Below are 25,806 nucleotides of genomic sequence, written 5' to 3'. Positions count from 1 at the left end.
CAAAATCAGAAAGGTCCGAAATAAAGAGAACGGAAAGCAGAGATTAAGACTTCAGACAAAAAAATGAAGCCACTGCTGGGCTGTGTTGGAGGCACTGGGCAGACAGGCAGTAGTTCGGGGCTGGCAGAATGGCCACTGGAAAGGGACTCTCAGCACATCCAGTGGTGTCACCTGAAGGTCGAAATGAGAGGTCCTACCAGGCACTCCTCCCTGCGGTGTTTCCCGACGGAGCACAGGTCCACCCTCAGGGTCTTCTGCTGCAGGGCCGTCTGGGAGATGGCCACTCTGAACACATCACTGAACAGCAGGGACTCCGCAGCTGGGTGCACTTTCGTTCGAAACAGACAGCTGACGTCACTTGAGGAGGGAAGCAGAGCAACCCGGAAATACCTGCAAAGAACAAGGATGAAATGGAGTCACCGGTTCAACGATCCTGACTTTGCAACTGGTGTTTGGAATGGTCCTCCCGGGGGAGGAGCGCCGGGGACACCGACTTCATCGCCAACCCCAGGCTCACGGCCACCACGGTCATCGTCGTCATACCCAGGGGCTCGGAGGCTCTGTTCCTAACACACCGGTGCCCGCAGCATCCTGGATCATGCCAGGCTGAGCCTGCCCCCCGGCCCTGGAGCTGCAGCAAAGGCCCTCGGCAGGGAAGTGAGGGGGATGAAGACCTAGGAGTGGACGGATTTGCGTCCCGCCTGCCCACGTCCGGCCAGTTCCACAGTGATCACCACCTGGACCTGCGAAAGTGGGGATGCCAAGTAGACACGGGTGACTGTGTCCCAAAGAACACTCGTCCTGTGCATTAGACAAGAAATGCTGATGGTCATTCCCTAGGGATGGGACGTCTTGTCCTTCCAGAGGAAAAGAAACACTAAGGAGTGTACAGTTATGACGATTTAAGAGAGATGAATTTTTAACAGTTCAAAAAATCACTGCCTAGCATCTCAGAAGTCTCAGATATGATAAACGGTTTCATGCTTTGTCAAATTCACAGGAAGAGTCTGACAAAAACAGTACCTTCTACCACCACTTTCAAGTGAGTTTTCTGAGCGCATATTACATGAGGACCCACAGTCCCTATAAACAGCATGAGGTATTTAAATTCTGTTAAATTCCCAGAAACAGAATACCCATTAAATCCCTCCCCACTGCCCCATTTCCAGGCTTTCTGTTTCATATTCTAAAGAGCTTCCTTCTCCGACAATAAAAAGTATACGTTCACGTGAAGAACCGAGGAAGGCCTTTCTGTGTTTGTATCGACACTGATTACGGGGACTCAGCATGAAAAACCTAGTGGGCCCTGGGCCGCAGCCGTTAAGGCTGGAGGTGTAGCGGGAGAAGTCGTCTTTCTCTGCCTTCCTGTTGTCGTTCAGTCGCTGAGTCGTGTCCGACTCCTTGTGACCCCGTGGGCTGCAGCACGCCAGGCTCCCCTGTCCTCCACTATCTCCCGGAGTTTGCTCAAACTCATATCCAATGAGTCGGTGATGCCATCCAACCATCTCATCCTCTGTCTCCCCTTCTCCTTTTGCCTTCAATTAGGAGGGAGAAGTCACCGAAAGAATCATCAGCCAGTCATCCCTGAACACTACTGATGGGGAGCCCCAACCTCAGAGCTGGGAGGCAGGCTCCTGGGGTGTGGAGCCACCCCCTTAAGCCCCCACCTCGCTGCCCCGTTCATAAAACCAAAGGAGGGGGTGGGCCCGCCTCACCCCCTCTTCGTCTCTATCTAGAGCTCATGAAGGCATGACCAGCCCTGCTATATTTTTCCCTGTGTCTTCACCTGGATGAGCTGCTAGATGTAAAATTCTCACTGGGTAATCTGAAGTTCTTCCATTTGTTCTCCACAGATTCTACTTACACTTTTGAAGAGTGAGGTATCAGGAAGGCATGCAGGTTTCGGAGTTGTGCTACAGTCACCACGAAACTTGACCTTTTTGCATCGTATCTATTCAGAGAGAAGCGGATGAGATGAGACAGGGCACAGGCCACTCGCCGGCGCAGGGAGGCGGGAAGCCGCCCTTCCGGAGCCATCCTCACCTCAGCCCGATCTGCACCTGGGCCGTCTCCATGACCACGGCGTCCTCCTCGCTGTACGGCACGTCCTCGGCCTCACTGGGCCTGCGCATGGGGCAACGGCAGGCATGGGTGAACGGTTGCGAACCGGGACAAGTGGAGCTGTGGTTGCTGTCTGCCTGCGTGCGTGCTAAGTCGCTTCGGTGGTGTCTGACTTTCTGCGACCCCCATGGACTGTAGCCCGCCAGGCTCCTCTGCCCATTGGATTCTCCAGGCAAGAACACTGGAGGGGTTGCCGTGCCCGCCTCCAGGGGATCTTCCCAACCCAGGGATCGAACCCGCGTCTCTTACATCTCCCTGCATTGGCAGGCGGGTTCTTGACCACTAGCACCACCTGGGAACTGTTTGCCCCTCACTGATTCTGAACAAAAACCTGAACTAAGGCCACTCCTGGACTGGCCCGCGGGCCTGACCCCAGTGCAAGCTCGCTCTTTCATATCTGGCTTCCCCTCGTCGGGAGGACTCTGCACCTGGGCTCCGAGGGGGAGGCCTGCCTGGTGGCTGGCTTTCCCATGGCTCCCCAGGACGTGCCGCACCCTGGACTGGGCTGCCTGAGACCTGCACACGTGAGACGCTCCGTGCGCCAAACGGGCACTGGGCGGCCGCTGTGACGTGCCCAGTTAATCAAGCTTGCGGGATTTCCCTGGTGGTCCAGTGTGCAGGGGACATGGTGACCCTTGGTCTGAGAACTCAGATCAACACACCTCAGGGAAACTACACCCTTGCACCACAGCTACATGGAAGTCTGGGCGCTGAAGCTAGAGAAGCCCACAAACCACAGTGGAGATGCCCTGTGCTGCTACCTAGACCTGACACAAATAAATAAATTTTTTAAAATCGTGTTTACGTCTCTAAGAGGTTCAGCTGATGAGCACATCAACCTGTTCCTCACTTCCTTGCCAGTGGGATGCTGCCGGCACCCCTGACCTTCTCAGGCCTGCCCCTGCTTTAAGGCCCACAGCGCTTCCCGCTGCAGCGAGTGAACGGAGGGCAGGGCCCTCCTAGCCGGTAACCCACGTGCGTGCAGCAGCCACTCGGGCTGGGTCCTTACTGTTTCACGAACGCTTCGTAGACCCCGCTGTCCCCAGCCACTGACTCATCCGAGACCGCAGCCGACACGCAGGCGGTCTTCTCCCCCGGCAAGTGGATTCCTCTTCTTTTTGGTAACGATTTTTCAACATCTAGGGAGGGCAGAGTGACAGCCACCATTAGGATTTCTTCTTAGGAAAAGTTAAGTCTAACACACACACACACACACACACACATGCAGGCACACACATGGTTTGGTTCTGAGAAACTCAAAATAAAATTTCCACTGAGAATCAAGGATGTTACTATTCAAATCAACAGAAGTGGATGATTCCAGGCGCTATGAGTTACAAAATCCTGGGATACTTGTTATTTTGGTCATTATTTGGGAAAGAATCTGGTGTTCCCCGGTCCTGGGATATTTTAAGGGGAGGGATCAGTGGCACACACTCTCCTGAGTCCCCTGCCTCCCTTGTCTCTGTGATCACTACAGATGCCACGGTGGGGGGTAAGAAGCTCTCTGCCTCCTCAAGTGCTGGAGAAGTTTCCATAACAGCTTCTGGTGCTCGATGGAAGAAACGTCTTTCCAGTCTCCATCTCCCCAGCTGCTGCTCTAATAGAAGTTAAAGGGGAAACATCTTTGACTTACAGAATTCCTCACTGGCTAAATACCATTAAAAACTGTGAGTTACTGAATCCTCACTGACTCCCACTTAACTTTTATCTCTGACTCATATTCATGGCTGGGCGTCCTGCGGAGAGCCAGCAGCCTCGTCTGAAGCTGCGCTCCCGTGTAATAAGCTGCAAGCCCATGGAGCGCTTTCATCCTCGGCCAACGGAGAGCAGGGATCCACACTGGTATGCATTTCGCCCCCCTTCTGAGTCGTGACTTTACATCTTGTTAAGATGTTTAAGTCTTGAGGCTCTAGATTCTGGATTGATTGCTGCCTTTCCCTTTTTATTTCTGGCAGGGCGAACGCTTCTTCCTTGATGATGGAGTGCCTTCTCTCCACCCACCCCTCCTTCACGAGTGGTGAAGGTGATGACATGATTTATTGATTACCCCCAGGAATAACCACGGCAGCCTGAAATTGACTTTGACGGTGACAGAGACTGACTGCGGAAGGACTTTGGAGGTATTCTTGATTTCCGCCATCCAGCAGGGACAGGACGAAATGCTCGGAAACTGTAAGGTCCTTTAGGCCCAGAGCACAGGAGAAAGGCACAAAACCCACTCCTCTTTCTTCCCTCTCTCTTGCTTTATCTTCCTTTCGTAGATGTCAGTGGTTTGTGGTAGGAACTGGGTTTGGCAGAATTTGCATTGCTCAGTGTCACAGGGGTGATATTAACTCCCGTGAGCTGCGCACCAAGCGCCAGGCATGGCTGATGCTTCTGATGCATTATGAGAGCATCAACCTTCCCAGCACCCCACGAGGTAGATACAGTGCTGCCCCTACCTTGCAGGTGAGGAACTAACGAGCCTGAGAGATGGGGCAACGTGCTCGCTGGAACTGAGCGGCCCCTGAGATGCGAGTGCAGGTCCGGCTGGCTCCGGGGGGTGGTGGCCCCAGTGCCACACACCGCACACCTTCCAGGGGGCAGGCGCGAGGCCCCGCAGCAGGTCTCTGCTTTGCTGGAGCCATTGTGTAAACACTGCTTCGGTGTTCCTTTTCTTTGCGGCTATTTATTTCAGTTAACACGTCACTTGCAGCTTTGGCACCTGCCGGGCGAGCGGCACACGAACCACCTAGCATCTCTGTCTGCACCCTGGGCGCTGGAGTCTCTTTCTCATCGTGTTTGGGGCGGGCTCCTCGGACCATAGCTGTGACCACCTGCCAACCAAGGTGCACGCCGTCCCGGGATCTTTACAACCACATCTGCTGTATTAAAAGCTCCGGCCTCGCAAAAGCAAGCAATTAAAGCGTAGTAGATTCCCCCTCTGTTTCTGCCTCTCTGAGGTCAGAGGCAGGAGTGGGAACTCAACCCCATGGCAACTAGCTCTACAGCCAGAAGGTGGCAGGGCGATACCGCAGGCTGGGACCGCTGTCTCCAAATTAACTCTCCACGGAAAGGGAGAGTCTGGCATGAAACAGAAACTGTATTTATAGAGAATTCCCATAGCAATCTAAACATTGAACCTTGGTACTAATTAGCTGCTATGTTAATTGCCTTGGTTTGAATCTGTTTTAGGCCAACTTTGAAAAAAAAAAAAAAAAAAGTCCTCTTCCCCACCTCACTATTTCAGAAACAGACCCTTATCTGAAAGCCTGAAGAATGTTCACAAAGTATGTCCCCAGGCAGCTGCAGGACACAGCAGGGTTCCAGATGACATAATGGACATTTAACGATTAAATCTATTAAATACGGAAGGAGATTTGTATTTGATGAGAAAAAAAAATGTGCAAGTTATAGCAATAAACGTTCTTTCCCAAATGAAGCCAAAATGAGAAAAGAGCAGCAGAAAGAGAAGGGGGACATGTACCAATACTTGCTCCCACAGAAAAAGTAACCTCCCCTCATCCTTTAAGATGGTTTGGCAGGGGCAGCTTAGAGCGGGGTCTCTGTGTACCTGCGGGCCCCTCGTACAGCGGCTCCTGAGCACACTCGCCGAGCTCCTTGTTCTCATCCAGCAGAGACGAGGGCGCTCCTCCCGGGTCAGGGTCCAGCAGCAGTTGATGCTCTCTGAGGCTGATGTCTGCAAAGTGGCTACTCAGCTCGCAGTCCTCAAAGTCAGCAGAGAACTGGTGGAGGGGGCTGCCGTGGGTAGACATGGGGAATGCACCTTCCAAGACCAAGGGGGAGCCAGGCGGGGACAGGGAAGACAGGGAGGACCTCGAGGACAGGGATGTCACGGACTTGGGGGGCTCGGCCAGGGGCGCGGGGTGGCCTGGGGCTGCGGCTGCGGCTGCCGCCCCCCCGGAGCCACTCTGGCCAGGCTGGCTCGGGGACTTGGCCACCTCGTGTTCGTGGATGGTGGTGATGGGGCCGGAAGGCATGTAGCCGCCTTTCTCCTGCAGGAGGAAGTCCAGTTTGTACTGATAATCCGCGTCCAGCTGGTCGCCCTGGCTGGTGTAGTAGAGCTCGCTGGAGCTGAGGGAGTTGAGCGACCCTCTGCTGGACGTGTTCAGGGACCCCCGGCTGGAGGCCAGGGAGCCCAGGCTGCTTCCGGAGGACACGGACAGCGTGCTGGCGGAGAGGCTGGGAGGGGAAGGAGCACGGTGAGAGCCTGGACGTGGGCTTCCCTGGCGGCTCAGCAGCAGAGACCCCGCACGCTGAGCAGCCACGCAGCCTGCGCGCCACAGCTACTGAGCCCGGGGGCTGCAGCTACTGACACCCAGCACCCTGGAGCCTGTGCTCAGTGACAAGAGACGCCACTGCCACAAGCAGCCCAAGCACAGCAGCTAGAGAGGGGCCCCTGCTTGCCACAGCTGGAGAAAAGCCCACGCAGCAATGGAAAACCAGCACAGCCAAAATAAATAAATAAATAAATAAAACAAAAACAAAACAAGAAACTTCAATGATGTGGATGGAAGCCCCTGCTGGCTCCTTCGGCAGAGAAGGAAGGAACCGAGTGATGCCAAAGATCAAGGCCAATGACCAGGTAAGGGCATCTGCTGGCACACCACACGTTTCCATGCCCAGTCTCGAACGTTTCCAACCCGGCTTTCTAAAGGCTCTTTAAGGAGCAATTCTACTCTTACCAAAAATACTCCTCCTCGTGTAAAAGTTTACAAAAAATTTAAAAAAGGGATCAAACATCTATTGATAAATCTATCTGCATAAATATCCAGACACAACTGTGCAACTAAAAACATATAAAAGTGTGTGTGTGGAGGTAAACAGTATGAAGGGTTAATGCAATAACTTTACTTAAAGAACGAAATCTTTTATTGTGAGAGAGGAAAAGGCCAGCTTTTAAAGACAAAGGCCGCTAGGCTCACTCCCCTTCTTCCTCTTTCTGTGTATATTTTGGAAGTGAATGTGTGGCTATTTTAGGGCAAATCTCCCTTTTTAAAAGAAGGGATGATGTGGAGAAATGTGTTATTTTCCTAAGTATGTCCTGATCACTCAAATATATCTTCTTCCCAACACATTGCAAACAGCTTCCAAGCAGGACCCTGGGGTTCATGAAAGCAAACAAACAAGTCTCTCCAACTTTAAATCTGGTCATCCAGGTTTTAACTGTACCAGTATAACTATTTTCTTACTTTTAAGTCATCAAAAATAAAGAGGAGGTAATTGAAGCAGAATTGCAACATGCCTGAAGGTAGCCAAGAAAAATTTTCCCTTCAAGAACCAAACAGGCTTACTTTTTAAGTTGTGAATGCAAACATGTAGTTAATTTAGTAGTTTCTTCAAGTTTCTGTAGCAGCGCTTTCCTTTGCTCTTCCAATTTCAATCTAGACAAAAAAGAAAAAGAGAGAAATAAATTTATTTTCGACATAACTACGATAAGCATAGAAACTGAAGGGAAAATAAAAAGATTCTTATTATTTTCCCTTGTGAAATCCAAATGAACTCAACACAGAGAAAACAGAACCACCCATCAGAAGGAAAATGGTCAGAGCCATCCACAGCCACTGAGTGAAGGGGGAGAGATGTCCACATGGCCAGTGTTACTAGAACTTGTAGAATTCTGGTATTCTAAAATTTTCTTAAATGAGTAAAAAAACCCTCACACTCACAAATTAGGGAAAGACAGTGGGGAGGAAAAGAAAACAAAGGAGATGAGCAAAGAGTAAGGATCCTTCTGCAGGCTTGTGACTTCCGCTTCCGTTACTAAAACATCTGACAACAATAACAGGAATTAGGAAAGATCATCTGAGCATGGAATTTGGTAAGGACTGTTCTGAAATCATATTCAGTGACAAGAATTCCAATCTCATTTTGATGAGAATTCTGGCGATTAAGAAACAAATTAGTCCAGGGTCCATATTCCCAGTGTGAGCTAATCTTGGCTTAACCCTTTGAGCAAGCAAAAGACATAAAAGTGATTTCCATCGACAGCACCTCTTATCGCCTGCAACTGGATTTTCATGAAACTTAATCCACATTCAGCTGAACAAGTTTTTATGAGACTGAAAAAAAAAAATCCAAGTATTATGGGATTGTGTACTTGAGTAAGCCATTTTAAAAACACATCAAACATACTGTCTACGTCAGGGTCTTTAGACATCATTGAAAAGAGCAGAAAAGGACCCAGGAAATCACCACAATTTCAGTTCTGGGGTGGGCTGCTTACTGGCGTGTCCTCACGGTAAGTCACCTAACTGTGGTTCCTGACTTCATCTGTAAAATGGTGATTATAATCCTGCCGTGTCCACCTGCTAAGGCTGTGCAAGGGATCAAACGGAGCCAGCCACGTGCGTGAAAGAACTCCGCAGACATCAAAACCAATCTCCCGTGTTCAGAGCCTCAGCACACCCTGCAAGGTGCCAATACAAAAATTAGCTACTTTTCTTTGCAGAAAAAGAAAACTTCCCTAATTTTTCAACCTCTTTGAAATCCTATGTACGTTTTAGGCAGCGAGGAAACATGCCCATATTTTATTTATAGATATCTATCCTTTGATGTGTCAACCAACACAATTTCACTCTGTGTTAAAATTAAAAAAAAAAAAGTAACTCTTGTCATTTTGTTTAGTACTTCAAAGGGTGATAAATTCTTAATTCACAGCTTTCACAGGTGTATTTTGAAAAGGAGTATGGTCCCTATTTTTTTTTTAAATCTCTTACATATACACAAAACCAAGGAAAAATATTAATTCAAAGTAGATGAATTGAATTAGAAGGTACACAAAGGTCTGGAGAAAGTCCTTCAATCTACCTGATATAGAAGCAGTACTTTTGAGGTAAGTTTTAAAACTAAGTGTCACACATATACGAAGGTTTTCTGGTGTGTTAAAAAGAGAGACATTACTTTCCCAACAAAGGTCCATCTAGTCAAAGATATGGTTTTTCCAGTAGTCATGTTTGGATGTGAGAGTTGGACTATAAAGAGAGCTGAGCACTGAAGAATTGATGCTTTTGAACTGTGGTGTTGGAGAAGACTCTTGAGAGTCCCTTGGACTGCAAGGAGATCCAACCAGTCCATCCTAAAGGAGATCAGTTCTGAATATTCATTGGAAGGACTGATGTTGAAGCTGAAACTCCAATACTTTGGCCACCTCATGCAAAGAGCTGACTCATTTGAAAAGACCCTGATGCTGGGAAAGACTGAAGGTGGGAGAAGGGGACGACAAAGGATGAGATGGTCGGATGGCATCACCAACTCGATGGACATGAGTTTGGGTGGACTCTGGGAGTTGGTCATGGACAGGGAGGCCTGGCGTGCTGCAGTCCATGGGGTCACAGAGTCAGACACGACTGAGCGACTGAACTGAACTGAAGGAGGCTTCAGTGTGACAGTGTGTTTCATGCTACAATTTAAATTCGAAGCTTTCTGTCCTAGTCAGTCATACTTGATGGTCCCCGTGTCTTCCCTTGATGATGGCTCAGGTGCTGCTCTTCTGGACCCTTTCTGGTTCCCTTGAACCCCCAAGGCCTGGCCTGTGTCCCACCCCTGGACCCTAAGCTCCTGGAGGGCAGGCCCCAGCTCTTTCTCCCCATTCCACCCAGGCTGCCTGGAGAGCCTGGGACCCCCTCCCCAGGCCCCGTCCAGCAGGTGTCTAGGTAGCAGGTCACTGAGAGAAGCTTAACGAAGGCTCCAGGAGTCACAGAAGCCCCGCCAGGTGGGTACGGCTGTCACTGTCCTTGGTCAAGCGCCCCACCTCCTGTCTTTGATGGGCTCAGAGCCTCTCCCGGTGGGAGCTGGTTCCCAGTCTCCTTCCTGGGAAGTGACCTCTCCCCCTTCTTCTGTGGTAGGGCCCAAGATGCTGCTCAGAGGTCAGCCCTGTCTCCCCTCACCCTTCTCCAGCCGGGGCTGGTGGTCCTCCTGAGTGAGAAGGATCTCTTCCATCTGGCCTCAAAGGACCCCTCCCATGGTCCCACGGCTCCATACCACGGCTCGTCATACCCCTCACCTCTGCCCCGGTGTCCCCAGGGTGAAGGCGCATATCCTCTACAGAAGGAACAAGTTCCTTTTCCATTAAAAAAAACCAAAAAACAAAATTACATTCATAACCCCTCCCACTTGCTACAAATTTTTTTTCAGTGAGTGAAGTGAAAGTCGCTCAGTCATATCTGATTCTTTGTGACCCCATGGACTGGACAGTCCATGGAATTCTCCAGGCCAGAATACTAGAGTGGGTAGCCATTCCCTTCTCCAGGGGATCTTCCCAACCCAGGGATCGAACCCAGGTCTCCCACATTGCAGGCGGATTCTGTACCAGCTGAGCCACAAGGGAAGCCCTTTTTTTCAGAACCAGTGGCAAAAATATTCATATAATTAAGAGAATGAAGACATCTTGGCAAGACATAAGGCAAAACCTCTAAGAGTTACGAAAAAAGAAGGAGCAATGTTAAGATCTTATCAGCTGTAGGAAAGCGCAGGGTTTAAGGAATTTCAGTAACTGTAAGGAAAGGACAGGCAGATGCACAGGAAGGCTTTTTTCATTTGAGAGCCCTTTCTCTTTGCGGGAGACGGGTCACAAGGAGCATTACTCTGCCGGATGCGCTTTATGACCACTAGGGGGCGAGCTTGATCTCCTTGGTCCTGTGAGTCAGTGACGCCTCAAGGACTGGGGCTGGGGGATTCTGGGGGCTCACCCGCCGGCTGAAAATTCATGTGGGTTCTGTGGGCTCCTGCAGAGACCACAAGTCAGTAACGACCCAGAATCTCACCTGAGAATCTCTTAAATCTTGAAATTGAAGAAACACAGACACAGACACTCAAGAGCATCAAGATAATTCAGGGAAACAACTTAAGTCTGCCTTCTGACCCTTACATTTTGTTCCTTTTGGTCTTGCTCAGATGGATCCCTACCTGGCCAGCCCGGCTCACACCTGCCTGTGGGCTGAGCCTGCAGCTCACAAGACTAGAGATGTCAGCACGGGAGGGGAGGAGACGCAGGGGAGTGACGACAAGTATTTAAGACGGTGAAAGGCCGTCATCTGTAACAGGTCCCCGGGATACTTTCTCACGCTCCCGAAAGCTGTGACGGGCAGCCACGAGTCATCTCCGTCAGCACCTTAACTCACGGAGGCCAACGCTCCTCACACGGTCACGGTTAAACAGGTGCCCACGCTAACACGTGACTAGGAATGTCAGAGCTGCTTTTCCCTGCCCACCATCCCCACCTTCTCCACCACTCTACTTCTCAAATGCTTTGGTATTATGTTAACACACAACCTTAAACGCGTATAGAGGACAAGGCATGCAAGAAGCCAAGAAGTTTAAAAAAAAAAAGAAAAAAAAGGGACTGGATTATGGCTGGGGATTCTAAACTTACTTCCAGGTCACCTGAAATATGCAAATGTGAATTTCTTGCCCTTCGTTCTGCTCCTTACCTGTGGGCCTAAATGATGGGTGCGGGGTGGGGTTCTAAAGGGCTACTTGGCCTATGGTTGAGACAGGGAAACGGGTCTGGGCATCTGTCAGTGCGGCCTGGACCCTGGAGGGCGATGGCCTCATGGCAAACCTGTACACATGCGTCCCCCGGCCTGAGAGTGCAGCTGATCTGTTTACAGAACTGCATTTTTTTTTTTTTAAGATCAGATGATTAATTTACACCTTCCCACAGGAAGATCTAAAAATGGCTTAAAGTATTTTCCTTTCTATTTTCCACCTGCTTCAGATGAGGGTTTTCAACTGACAAAGTCCAAGGTCTTGTGACCTGGTGAAATATCAAAGGGAGCAAGAGGTCTTTTCCTTGTGAACTGAAAAGCAATCAGCTTTTGCATTCTTGTGAGTAATAAAGCCCAGAGTAGGAAGCTTTGGGCTGCTCTAACAGTCCAGATAATCTCTCTTATCAGAGTGTGATAGTTTACAGCCACTGTTATCAGACTGCATTCCTGGTTTTCTGTCAACATTCCTTACTTATTCAACATCTGTCTCAGGCATTTTCACGTTCTCAACAATTGTGGAGGAGCCAAGGGGCCCAAGGAGAGTGTGCTTTACTGCTCTACGGGGGGGAAGTCCTTTGTGCTGGCTCTCGGTCCACCAAGGGCAGGTGCGTTTGAGGCGGGGACGAACCTCTCGGCCAGGGCCTGGCTGGGCACGCCCCTCACGGCCAGCAGCTCCGCCTCCAGCCGCTGCCTCTCCGCCTCCAGGCTCTCCAGCTCATCCTGCGTGCGCCTCTGTGGGGTGACGAACTGCAGCTCCTTCAGAAGCTCTTCCTTCTCATGGATCAGCATCAGCTTCTCCTTCTCTACGTCCAGCGTCCCAGGCCATGCCTCGCTGTCCAGCTTCGACAGTTCAATTTTCAGGTTGGCCATACTGAAATAAAACCTAGAGTCAGTATCTTCTAAGAACCTATAATGGAGAATAATCTGAAAAATAATATGGTGGTGGTTTAGACGCTAAGGTGCGTCTCTTTTGTGACCCCACGGATGGTAGCCCACCAGGCCCCTCCGTCCATGGGATTCTCCAGGCAAGAATACTGGAGTGGGTTGCTATTCCCTTCTCCAGGGGATCTTCCCAACCCAGGGATCGAACCCATGCCTCCTGCATTGCAGGCAGATTCTTTACCATCTGAGCCACTGGGGAAGCCCCCCACCCCCAATAATATATGTGTGTATGTATAACTGAATCACCTGCCGTGCACCTGAAACACTGTGAGTCAACTGTGCTTCTATAAAATGTATATATTATGAAAAGAAAATAAGACAGAATAAAATAAAATGGCCATGTACATTCCAAGAAGTCCCAAGGGGGGGAAACACTAGGCAGGCTAAGTTTGGGGTTGACCCCCCCAGGGGCGGCTGTGACAGGTGGGTGAGAGGCTGAGGGAACCGCAGCCCCTAGTCGGGTACCTGAGCTGATGCTACACTTACTTCTCATCCGCCTCACCCTCCCCACCTTTAGAATCCAGGTTATCACACTTACTACCTGAAAAGAAGGATGAAGGTCAAACTACACAGATGCTTAAGAAGCAGAGGACCAGTCAGCCCTGATGTGTGGAGGAACACCTGAGGACTTTGTTAAAAAATAAACAAACCAGCAACTCTGGTGAGTGATGCCTGAAATGCTGTCATGCTGGCTCGCTCTACGCTGGCAGCAACTGAAGATCAGCCAGTCGGGGGAGGGGAGAAGACCGGGCTGGGCCACCCGGAACCACTACCAAGGCAGCCCCTCAAGGTTCCAGCATTGCCAGCGAAGAGCAGGCGGGCTGGGCCTCCTCCAGCCATGTCCTTGGGCCGTGCACAGGGAGCTTGATTCCCGCTCCGGGCCTGGGCGGAGTGTACACCACGAGCCGGTCCCATGGACATGCGTCGACCTGGTCTTGCTCTGCACACAGCTGGCAGCTGGCAGCGGCAGCAGGAAGGGCCCTACCGGGGTGGTGGCAGGAAGGAGTGACGCGGCCAGGAGTGCGGGGAGGAGGAAAACGCAGCCAAGGGACTCCTCCCCAGCTTCATGATTTTGCTGATCCCAGACCTCACCGTGTCTAGAGCTTCGTACTCAACCATCAAGTCAACTCCGATTCAATCAGAATGACCACCCGAATCCAATAACTTGGTTTGGGGCACTGTGAGGGCTGTCGGGACTGTTCACGAGAAGAATGGCACTTGGCTGTTTTGACCACAAGCACAAGACCAAGACAAACTATGGGGACTCCCCTGATGGTCCAGTGGCTAAGACCCCTCACTCCCAACTCTGGGGCTCTGGGTTCGAATCGAACCAGATTCAGGAACCAGGGGCTCTGGGTTCGATTCCTGGTCAGGGAACCAGGAACCAGACCCCACATGTCACAACTAAGAGTTTGCAAGCTACAACTAAGACCTGGAGCAGCGAAACAAATAGATAAATAAATATCTTTCGAAAAGGTAAACTATGAACACAACTGATATTGGCATTAGGAACCCTATATTCCTATTTCAAAATGTTGGATGATTACTCTGGTAATGTACCATGTATATTCCAGCACATAGCAGAAGATGATGAAGAGAGAAAAGGGGGTGCCTGCCCCCACTTTTAGATGGAAGAAGTTGTAGAAGAGAAGAAAAAGGTGATTGAAAAATGTTATCAGGACCATGAGGGAAGTAGCTCCACATTCTTATGCCTTAAGTTTCCTGTTTGAGTTAAAAAGAAAGTTGCCACCTTAAACTGTGCTGTGTGTAAAATGTACTTGTGATTTTCACCTGTCGTCTGCACTTATGATAGATATAACATCAGCTATTCTTCAGCTTTAACCACAAAACTGTAAACAACTGTCTCAACGTACTGGAAAATTAATCATCAAAATGCTAAATAAGCACGATATTATTAGCTTCATTAAGCATGTAAAACAAAGGCTGCAGGAGAAAACAGGTTTCCGAGAAACACAACCCAAACACAAGTAAACACAAAATTCTTTACTTACTCAGAATTAAGGAAGAAAAAGCACTTTCAACACACACAGAAACCTCCGAGACTTACCATCTCCTCAGAATCACTAGTAACTAAAGCAAAACCTCGAATGGTAACAGAAACAGCAATGCAACCGAATGGGAAAGAACCAACATCTTAAGTCTTGATGGGACTGAATTAAACAACTGAAGCGCGAGCAATGATGTAGTGAAAGAAAGAACAGCACCTGTTGCTTGTGGGATCGGGCATTAGGTAGGTCTTGAATTTGATTTGGAAGGAGTGCGCTAAATCTGGGCAAGAAACCGTGACGCTTTCTGGGAACACCCAGAAGACAAGTGCTGCGTAAGCTCCAGATGGAGCCAGAGTCCAGCAGAAGCTCAAGCTGGCCCAAGGGAAGCCGAGTCAAACCCCAGGGATGAAGGGGGATGAGGCTCGCCTCCCCAAGATTAATTCTGAGTTACGGCTGCTCTCCTTCGGAAAGCCAGACAGTGATCCTGGCTTTGTTTATGTCGGAGCCAAGGAGTTCTGGCGGCTCGGGGGCTGCTGTGCTCATAACCTGAGCGACCCGAACAGGCTCCCAGGTCCCCAGGCCGCAACAGCACAAAGGAGCCCTCAGTCCTGGTTGAGGAGAACCGCCAGTCCCGGACATGAGAAGCAGACAACGCGGTGCACGACACTTTTCCTACCCTCAAGACATTTACAGTCCACCTGGGAAACTTTACAGGCATTAAAATTAGCCAGGTATTATGCTGCTCAGAGAGGCGAAGTGACTTGCTCAAGCTCACGGTGGTTAATAATTTGTGGAACAAAGCTTACAGTTCTTTCAGTAAATCAAAGAACCAAGTAATATTAGTAACAGAAGCTACGCAGAGGCAAATATTGGATTGAGGCAGATCAAATAATGGCATTGTTAAAGCCAGACAACCTCTAAGAAATCTGGCCAGTGACTTTTTTTTTTAATTTTAAGATTTATTTATTTATTTTTTTGATGTGGATTGTTTTAAAAAATCTTTATTGAATCTGTTACAATACTGCTTCTGTTTTATGCTTTGAGTTTTTTTTTTTTTTTTGGCTGCGAGGTCTATGGGATTCCCAGCTTCCCACCCCCTGCATTGGAAGACGAAGTCTTATCTACTGGACTGCCAAAGAAGCCCCTAGCCAATGACTTTTAAATTCTCATCATCACCAGTATTAACAGATGTACTTCAATATCCACCTACTGGGCTGCCTTGCAGTGAGAAACCACGCACGTTCTCAGCTGAGCAGCTCATGCTTCTGATAATACAGGCCTGTGCCCCCAGTGCCTTCCTAGATAACAGAACAGCAGCATCCTCACACTCTTAAAAGCAAAATGATGAAGGGTTTCGGTGTGACCCTCTCTCTCAGAACAAGCACAGTTCCTATGTTATGAAAACCTGCTCAGTCTGTCGCCAACTTGAGGACAGAGGAGTCTCCCAGACCCTCTCCGGAGGCACAGGTAAGAAAAAGGCAGTGAGGCTGTGCTGAAGAAGAGTGGAGAGGGTAAAGGAGGGACCACGACCAGAGCTGAGTGACACCCAGACATCCCCCAGGACGCCAGCGGGGGGCTTCCCTCCTACACCAAGGAAGGTGCTTGAAGCTGTTTACCTTCAAACTCCGAGCTGCTACCAAGCCCAGCACCCGAGTCTCTGCAGCACTGTCTGGGGAACCAACTTCCTCACTTTAAATTGTGAGTAGGTACCGTACAGCTTTAAAGCTTCTTCCTTCCAGGAAGAACGGCACAGTTCCATTCCTGCCCTTCTCATGAATTCTCCTCATTCTTTGGCTTTGGGTGGGGTCGGGGAGACCCCACAACCTTTATATTCCAAGATCTGAAAGGTGATCTCAGTAAAAAACGCATGGTGAGCGCCCAGCAGATGTTACCAGAGGAATAAAGATGAATTCTGGAAAACGCCGGGTGAGCCCACTGACCACTGACCGCCACACGGTCCCCTGGTCTTACCTTCTTTTGGCTTCTTCATACTGGAGGCTCAGCCTGACCTTTTCAGCTAAATTTGATCTACTTCTCACTCCGATCTAGTTAAAAAAAACAAAAGGGGAAGAAGTCAATTAACTCTGCTAATGAATGAAGTAAAACTGCTTTTGTTTCTAGGAAGTACGAGTAATTGAAAAGCTAAAGAAGATAGTATCGAAATTGGGAACACCAGTTTGCAAAGGCACTTACTTTCGCGTCTCAGTGGGGACAAAACATTTCTTTTTAATTCAAGCTTGTTGAATTTTTTTCAAAGACTTTAACATCATTTTCTCTACACATTAAAATCAGGATTAAAAAAAAATTAGGTAAATGCTTCTGGTGTCTAAGAGTTTATGAAGGGCGTACAGGTCAATAAAATTTATGAACTGGAACTAATTTCCTTGTCTCTGTGAGCCAGAATTTCCATCATTTAACTTCCAAATGCATAAACATAAATAAATTACTTCAAAAATTAATTTTTCAAACAGGTAAGCGCTACTGTTGATCTCTATCTGCTCTACTTTCATAGCACAGAATTCAAAGAACACAAAAATTACTGGGAACTTATTGAAAAGTAAATATCTGCTAATGGTGTCCCAAAAGGTAGACTATAAACTGGTAATAATATTCAAACCACATTAAATATTTTCAAGTGCCAGGTATAAACCACCAATCAAACATTTTAATATAATCAACTTCAGATGTGTAAAAACAAGTTCTTTGGTTTCATTTTTAAAGGCATATATTTATGTTTTTCATTAGCCTTAATGTGTATTTGGAAGGACCTTAATTTCCAAGGCTCTAAACTTAAGAGGAAAACTTAAATTCTCACGTGTCTCTTGTCTTTCAATAGGGTCTGTGAATAAATACAGTATGAGAAAGTTTGAACCAAGCTATTTATCTGGACAGATTCTGATATGCTTGGCACCTAGGCAGAAAAGATAAGGCTAAGGTTTGTAAATCCAGTCTTATGAGTACGAAATGCTGCATGCACACAGCCGGAACTTGCACCCCTTTTCTGGCCCCCGTCCCATCTGCCAGCGACGCTATAATCAGGGCCCTTCCACACGGATGACTTACATCGCCGGAGATGCTGGTTTGTGAGCCTACGTCCAGGGTCTGTCTGGAGAGGGAGAGACGCGAGCTCACGGGACTGGATCTCAGGTCTGGCTCAGATGTGCCGATGCTCTGGTCCACGTGAAACCGCCCCTGCAGCTTAGCAAGGCTCTGTTCAGGAAACACAAAGCACGTCGTAGAGCCGAGCACTGAAGAGGGTGAAACTTCCCCACCAGGGAAAAATTACGTCGAAAGAGCTAATCTCAGTGGAAACAACAATTCCTTTATCTTAGTGGGTGTTTATCACTTTAAATGACTGAAAAAAATAAGGGTACAAGACAGTTTTTGCACATACATGCAGACTCTGAAAATATGTGAGATCATATTAAAACAGGCTATATTCTCTTTCTCAAGATAGCCTGGGAATTCTTCACCCTGTGAATCATGGTATCTTTATATTTAATAGATGCATTTCTTATTTAAAAAATTTTTTGAATTAACTTTTAATTGAAGTATAGTGAATTATAATGCTAGGGTAATTACTGCTGTACAGCAAAGTGACTCCATTATACATACAAATGCATTTCTCTTTTTGAAAAATTTGTTAAAAAGTCTATTTTAATGAGGGCTACCCATTTTATGTAGTAGAAATTCTGGAGACATGGGATACCTATAATGCAATCTCATTTTAGATAAAACAGGCAAACTTCCTACTGAGAAGATGTCTACAGTTATGCCATTTGATATCTGGATAGGATCCAAGAGATTATTTAGCTCACATAGATGTTAGAGATTAGGAAACTGAGGCCCAGAAGCTGCAGTTGATCAGTACCTGCAATGATGTTTGTTTTGGGAAAGTGCATAATTACAACTGAACATGGCTGCTGTCAGCATCCAGGTTTAATATAGGGAGTTTATTTTAGAGGGAAGATGTGAGCCAGTGATAGCATTAAAAATGAAAAATCTAAACTTCTACCAACAACCCCCCCTTACAAAACACTAACAAAAATGTAAGAAGCTCATTATTATCAGCTTTAAGAAGAGCCAGGATTTATTCCTGATATATAAAATCCTCATGATAAGAAATTAGGACTATCAGAGACCTGATACTTGTTTTTCACCTAACCTCTATTTTCTTTCAAAGGCATTTTTATACAAAATATATATATTTTTATACAAAATGTATGAGGGATAAAACATAAATGGTCACATGGAATAATACATTACAAAAAAGAACAAAGAATCCTTTTAAAGACTTTGGACAAGTCTCTTCTACATTTTTCTTGTGAACAGTGAAAAGATGTATATTTTTCAAACCTATCTGGGATGACCGCGAATTCAATTAATTTAGTAGCACATGACTAGTATGTTTTAAAATGAAATAGAGGAGACTAGGAAATAAAATCAAAGTATATTACTAGTATCAAAAGCAAGCACATTTCTGTGAAATCTGGTGTGTGTGTGTATATCTACAGGTGAAGATATTTGTGTTACTGTGTTTTGATGAAAAATATATTTCTTATTGTGGGTCAAATCCAAAGAGGTTTGAAAGTCACAGAAGATATCTAAAGTCCTTTTCAGCTCTGTTGTTGATTTCTAGATCTATTACTTACTTTACATATTTTAGTAATTTAAAAGTTATCTAATTTTTAAACTTAATCTGGCCTACGTATAAATTCAAAGTTTACAGGAAGAATCAAAGAGGACCTAAAATTGGTAAATTATGAAGGTCCAATGTAAATCTGTACAAGAACCATTAACTTTTTTTCCAGGGATGACTGATTTAATCAGCAGGCTCACTGTAGAACAACAACAAAAAGCGTGTCCAAGTAAAGTTCTGTATGCGTTACATGTATGTTAGAACCATCTCTTCTGAAGCCAGACTGCCTGGGTTTGAACCTCGGTATCGGCTGTGTGACTTTCAGTAACTTAACTTCGCTGTACTGTGGTTTTCGTGTCTGTAAGTTGAGGATAATAACAGAGCCTATCTTTAGGGCTGCCGTGAAAATTAAATGAAGTATTTCTATGCAAAACAGGCAGAAGACCGTCTGGCTCGAAGACAGTATTTTAAGTATTTGCTATTATTACTGTTGTCTTTTATATTTAATTGCTTCTTGAAAGCTATTTTAAAAATCCCCCAAAGCAAAATTATATGGGTTCAAGAATATTTACTTGTATTCAACCAGAATTTTGGAAACTGACATTAAGTAGCTCAATATTTTATTTAAATGTAGAGGTTCTGTTCACCATCGGCTGAAACATTTTTCGAAAGACACAGACTAAATCCTAACCCAGCCAGGTGAAGAATTCCAAATATCTGAATTATTACAAAGAATTCTCAGAGCTTGTGATAATTATGGGATAGAAGGAGGGGAGGAGGAGGAAGAGATACCTCTTTTAAAAAAAACTTGACCGCATGTGCTATATACAGAAGCAGAACACTGCTCGCGCAACGGTTGTTTTATCTACACGTGGGGCTGGGTCAGTGGAGCTCAGGTCGTAAGGTGAGGCGTGTACAGGTGAGACCAGGGCATCTAGTGCCGTCAGCCTGTCTCCCAGGTGACTCCACAGCTGCCCCCCAGCTAGCTCAGCATCTCTCCGTGCCACTCCCAGCTAGCACTTGAGAATCTCCTGGGGTGGGGAGTAACTTTTCTAAGCTCCTCACACCCCTCCCCCACTTCTCAAGGCCTATTATCTACTTACTGATGGCAGGTGACATGCCCTTTCTGTATCCTGGGCTAAGGATCACTGGTTTAGATAACCCTGCCTATCAGGGCTCCGCCTGAAGTTTGCAGTGAGTTGCAGGGCACACCAAGACACCAATCTCCACACACAGGCTCCAGGATCCACCAGCCCCTGTCTCAAAGGTCACCCAAAGCCAGCCTTCAAATAAGCATATCAGAGCCTTAGAACCCATCTGTCCTCCTCCAAGGTAGCGGCTGGCTCAGTATCTGTAACCATCTCCAATGAGACCAAATTCCGTATGAATGGGATGCAGGCGGGGGTGGGGGGGATGGGGTTGTGGTGGAAAGGGGCCGTCCAGACTCTGATGGAGAACTTTCTGCTCAAGGACAATTTCTGAGGCCCAAGAAGGTCGCAGTAGTTTGACTTGACCCCCCAAAAAATGTTCTATCACATACCTGCATCAGATCTTGTTTTTCTTTTTCTCCTGAGCTAATAGCCTTTCTGATAGATTTCAGTTCCATTAGGATGGCTTTGGCTTCACTAAGTTCATAGCCACTCTGGCCTCCAGACATTTTTTTATCAATTCTGTTAAAAGAGAGGGGGAAAAAAACAATAAAAGAATATCAGAGTACAGGCTAAACAGACCACGGGAACTGGGTGTGGGGATGTTGTGGTTAGCTGATGTTTACTGCTGGACTCACACACAGCAGCTTCAGGGTGGTGGTCTCTCCTCCTTTCTCATCTGACCGCTTCGAGATGAGACCCCTACCACCCCCGACCTCATACCCAGCCCACTGCCATCAGCGTTGGGCTCAGGCTTCTTGTTTACAGTCTGGTTGGGTGGTCCCACCGCTGGCTGAACTCAAACCTCATCACACACTGATCCTGGCAAAGGTTCGGGGCTCGAGGAACTGATTGAACAGGAAGACAGAAATGCCAGTAAACTGGGCAAGCCCAGGAACCTTGGGATTCATCGCTGCCGTCTAATTTTACGTGCCGCAACGTCTGTGCAAAACCTAGCACAGGGCACAGTCTGGTGACTGTTAATAAAGGGTGGCGATTTTCGCTTATACTAGTGAGTATCCTATAATGCTTGGATTGTTTGGTTAGTTTCTTGTTTCTTTTTAAATATATGAAAAGTATTCTATTTTTATGACAATTATGAGTCAAGATAACATTGCCTGTCTTGCTGAATGAGTTAAAATCTAGGAACAAGACGCAAGGGCAGACGTGTTCATTTGTCCGTTGATGTTGAATCAAGAGCTCGCAGTGAGCTTGCCGACTAGTACTTGGTAAGCAGTGCTCGCTTACTGAATGTCCACACAATTCCCAGGGTCACCCTACGTCAGAGGATTTCAGGTAACTGAAGGGGTCACAGGACCCAACCAAATGACCTCATTCTTAAAAAAAAAAAAAAAGGTTAAAGTTCTTCATCATCACCTATGCTGCTTGGGACTCATTAGGAAGAACCTGGGCTTTACTTCAGAAACACACTGCAACCCCCCTGTCCCACCAGCCAACAGTGCTGTGACACACGGTCTCGGGCATGTCCTGTCTAATTCCCAGACTCTCCGGAGATAAGGCACCTATTAAATCACAGAAAACTGTCTCTAAGCTAATTTGGTTTAAAACATTTACTAATTTGTATTTATTTCAATGTGAAGGGTACAGTCTGAAAAAAAAAATTAACTAACGTCATATTATCTTATTCATGCTTTTAAAGTTTACTCAAATGAGGGCGGTTTGTAGATAACTTATTTTTACAAGTAGCACTTTAGAAAATATTTTATGGGGCTGAACAAGTGATTAAAGTCTGAAAGAACCTAGGAAAATAAAATAAATCTCATCATAAATCAGTTCTATAATATAGTATATACAACCGTGCCACTGGACGGACCAAAGCAGAAATAACGCCTCTCTTGCTGGTGTCCATCTACACATAAGCTACACTATTGCTGAGGGCCAAAGTCCAACCCGGGACCACAGTCTCAAATGACTAACACCGAGAATACAACTACATTCATTCATCCAGCATAAACGATGGCACCGGGTAGAATGACAACCGGGGCTTAAATCGGTGCACATTCCACAAAATTATTCCATTTTACTGTGAGTGTGAAGTTGCAAAATCCTACAGCGGGATTCTGCTTAAATTTATTCCTGAAATATATTTTCGGTCATAACCCCAAGTAAGATTCCCTTTAGTATCAGGAACGTGATTTCTTGAAAAATATGGTCTCTGGGTATAATCAATTATGATTCAATCTTCTGGTAGTATGGTGGTAAACATTTGAATGAAAACAGCTTTATTCTGTCTATAGTTAAGATGCACGAGAGGCGTCTAACGTTAGATATGGTATCTCTTCTGCTCTTGGTTCCTCAGATTAGAATCACTGCAAGAGAAAGCCTGGGTTTCTACAACAAATGGCTATTGTTTTCTTGTGGAATGTTATTGACAGATTCTTAAACATGCCTTGGATTCCTATAAAAATTGCTTGCAAGCAAACTGCTTTGAAACAATATATCATTGTTTCATCGATATAACAAAAACAGTAAGTTTGGCTAACCTTTAATCCTGGTGGTGACATGAGTTATAATTTCTTGTGTCTTAAAAGTATGTAACGTGTGGCTAAATGCTTCCTGGTGTTTCTACCCTGACGCCCTCCTGTATGTTGATGGACAACTGACTAAACAACACATTTAGGGTAAGCCAGGTCTGCTCAGGTTCTGGGGCTGCGCTGCAACCTCCACAGAGGTTCTCTGAACAGAGCTGGACCTGGGAACCATGTGGGGGGTCTTGGGATGGAGACCAGACACATGTATTTTTTTTTAAGAGCTCCTCAGATTATTCTAATATGTAGTCAGGTTGGAGAACCACCAGGGTGGGAGCATCTAAAAGAATCTCATGGTCATGATTACATGAGGTGAGTGTCTGAGATGAAAGTCATGTGGCTGGTGACGGAGAGAAGCGATGGGGGTCCCGAAATACAGGTCTTCAACCAAACACACAGAACGATCTGCTCAGATGGCCCGGCCAGTGAACACGTGGGATCTTTAACGGGGTGACACCTTGCTGCCTCGGATGCTGTGGAGGCAGACGGAGGAAGGGCGTAAACCTGCCTGGAGAGGAGCCCCTCGGGAAGCCCCGGTGCATCCTGCCTCACTGCTGGGGCCCCATGTGGGGCAGCAGGAGAGGAGAAGGGGACTGGAAGGGCCGCCGGATGCCTTTCAAGGGACGATGGCTTCAGCCCTCCCCGAGGCCGTGGGCTGCGTGAACCATCACCGTGTCCCTGCCTCGGAGATCCTGGGGTGGGTGCTGCAGGAGCTGGATGCCTGGGTGCACGTCGGGGCCTGGGAACAGGGCAGGGAGCCCCAGTCCTCCAATCTGCCCTCCATCATCCACATTCTCCTTTGACCTGGCTCAGCCTGGGGCCGGGGTCCAGCGGACTTCAGCACAAAGCAGGAAAGGGCGGAGGGAACTCAGGGGCCTGGACACGCACTTAGCCCCTCCACAGACACCCCTGACTGGCTCCGTGAGGGCGGGAGGCATCAGAGGCAGACAGGCCCCCTGGGTTGGGCTCCAAAGAGAACCTGGTCACCCCAGCCCATCCTGGGCCCCATCTCCCCACTCTGTCTCCACCTAAGGCCGGCTGGTGGGCCTGCGAGATGAAGCTGAGTCTCTCACTTTGGTTTCTTTGGGTCTTCAACCTATTAGGGAAAACTTCAGACATTTTCAAAGTGTATAGTAGATTTTCCCAAGTGTTTTTTTATTGTTCTATGGTTGATTGTTTTCTTGTGTTTTTTTTTTTTTTGGTGCCAAGCTTTCCTACTTGACTACTCTTTGAGAAAACCCTTATGTCATCTGCACTTCTACTTTCTTTGGACTGGCTCAGGGGTCTTGGATTATTTGAGAGTTAATTTCATTATTTTCATACTCACTGTTTCAGAGTGGCGAAGCCTTGTTCTTTATAGAGCAATTCCTGCTTCATCTGTGAGAGTTCTCGCTTCAGGTTTTTGACCTTTTGTGAGAAAATATAAATATGAATGTTTGTAAATAATTAGCAACACAGTTTTAAAAGGTAACCTATTAGTAAACTATTAAACACATAAACACAGCCACTGGTTTAACGTTTACTCGACTCGTTTCCCCTGGATATATATTCCATGGAAAGAGATTAAGTAAGTTTAGATGATCGGTGATGTGCATTATTCCTCAAAGTTGCTCTCATTATTTTATGTAGCAGAGTTGCTCTGAGCCGGACATCAAGACTGGCGGTGCCAGGCGGCACTTCTCTGGCCACCCCACGAAGGCCATTACTCTGTTTTGTTCAGTTTGCAGTATTTCCCAAGAGCTGAACTTGTCTGTGTACTGGTTTCCTGGCTGTCCCCCATGGCAGAGTAAGTGGCATCACTTTGGCTGTGCCCCCAAACTTGCAGAGTGATACCACAGGGTCAATAATTTGTTGTCCAATGGGTAACAATTATTTTTTCCCCGTTGTCTTTGGAAACAAGAATACTAAAACCTGCCAGGTCAGAGATATGGTACAAGCCTGGTTCAGTCACAAACTAAAGGTCTTCTCATGGGTGTCAGAAACTTAGTTGCATATAGTAAGTTGCAGCCTGGAGTTTTAAGCATGTTCTGCTGTATAGTAATTCCGTGTGTTTTGCACTTTTATTTCCTGTTTACTCATTCCACAAATATGTGTTGACTCTCCTTAGTGTATCAGACCCTGGGTCTGGAAGTGTGAACACAACAAATCTGATCTTTGCCTTTATGGGTTTTACAGAACAACGAGGGAGCCTGACATTGAGCAAATAATTGTCCAATGAAATAAACCTTACCAATTGCCACTGGTGATCGAAAAGAAAAGCACAGGATACTTCAAGATATAAAATGGGGACAGAGGGACTTCCCTGGCCAGAAGGCCCATAGGCCTCACTGATAGAAGGGTCCCTGCAGGGTGGAGCTTGGGGACACACCCTAAGCTGCGTGGGGCCAGGGCAACCTCAGCAGGCGTCTGGGATTTAGCGATGCTGCCACTGCTGCGTTACAGAGGTGCCATGTGGGCAGGAGGTGGGATCGGAGAAGGAGGTCCGATGACACAGCACCTGAAGCCACGCTGAGGACCTCTAAATCTCCTAAGAACAATGAGAATCAAGGCGGGATTGTAGAGCAGGAGCGGCTTCATGGCTGCAGAAGGCCACTGCGGTGACTACAGTGGCCCAAAGGGCCGTCCTATCTGCAAGGTGGGCGGGCGTGCTACAGGAGACGCTTCAGAGGTAGAACCAACAGCACGGGGTGGTGGCCTCAGTGTGGACGGTGACGGAGAAGACGTGCAAAAAGTGAAAGGGAAAGTCGCTCAGTCGTGTCCGACTCTTTGAGACCCCATGACTACACAATCCATGGAATTCTCCAGGTCAGATACTAGAGTGGGTAGCCTTTCTCTTCTCCAGGGGATATTCCCGACCCAGGGATCGAACCCAGCTCTCCCACACTGCAGGCAGATTCTTTACCAGCT

At 47.3% G+C, this 25,806-nt stretch overlaps 1 protein-coding gene across 1 annotated transcript in view; it reads right to left on the bottom strand.

Annotated features, from left to right (window-relative positions):
- The window catches only part of WWC2 (WW and C2 domain containing 2), a 152,984-nt gene that overhangs the window by 24,762 nt on the left and 102,416 nt on the right, over window positions 1-25,806 (bottom strand). Inside the window, exons 5-15 of the mRNA XM_070781702.1 lie at window positions 24,227-24,306; window positions 20,743-20,872; window positions 17,627-17,773; window positions 16,535-16,608; window positions 12,241-12,483; window positions 7,419-7,508; window positions 5,678-6,306; window positions 3,131-3,260; window positions 2,044-2,124; window positions 1,865-1,951; window positions 198-390 (exon numbers count right to left, since the gene is read on the bottom strand). Coding sequence (XP_070637803.1) covers window positions 198-390; window positions 1,865-1,951; window positions 2,044-2,124; window positions 3,131-3,260; window positions 5,678-6,306; window positions 7,419-7,508; window positions 12,241-12,483; window positions 16,535-16,608; window positions 17,627-17,773; window positions 20,743-20,872; window positions 24,227-24,306 — 1,884 coding nt within the window. The remainder of the gene's footprint in view (window positions 1-197; window positions 391-1,864; window positions 1,952-2,043; window positions 2,125-3,130; window positions 3,261-5,677; window positions 6,307-7,418; window positions 7,509-12,240; window positions 12,484-16,534; window positions 16,609-17,626; window positions 17,774-20,742; window positions 20,873-24,226; window positions 24,307-25,806) is intronic.

This window comes from Bos indicus, chromosome 27 (genome assembly GCF_029378745.1).
Source record: "Bos indicus isolate NIAB-ARS_2022 breed Sahiwal x Tharparkar chromosome 27, NIAB-ARS_B.indTharparkar_mat_pri_1.0, whole genome shotgun sequence".
NCBI classification, from domain to species: Eukaryota; Metazoa; Chordata; class Mammalia; order Artiodactyla; family Bovidae; genus Bos; species Bos indicus.
Note: the sequence above shows the minus strand (reverse complement) of the source record. Positions and strands in the feature narration are given on the sequence as shown.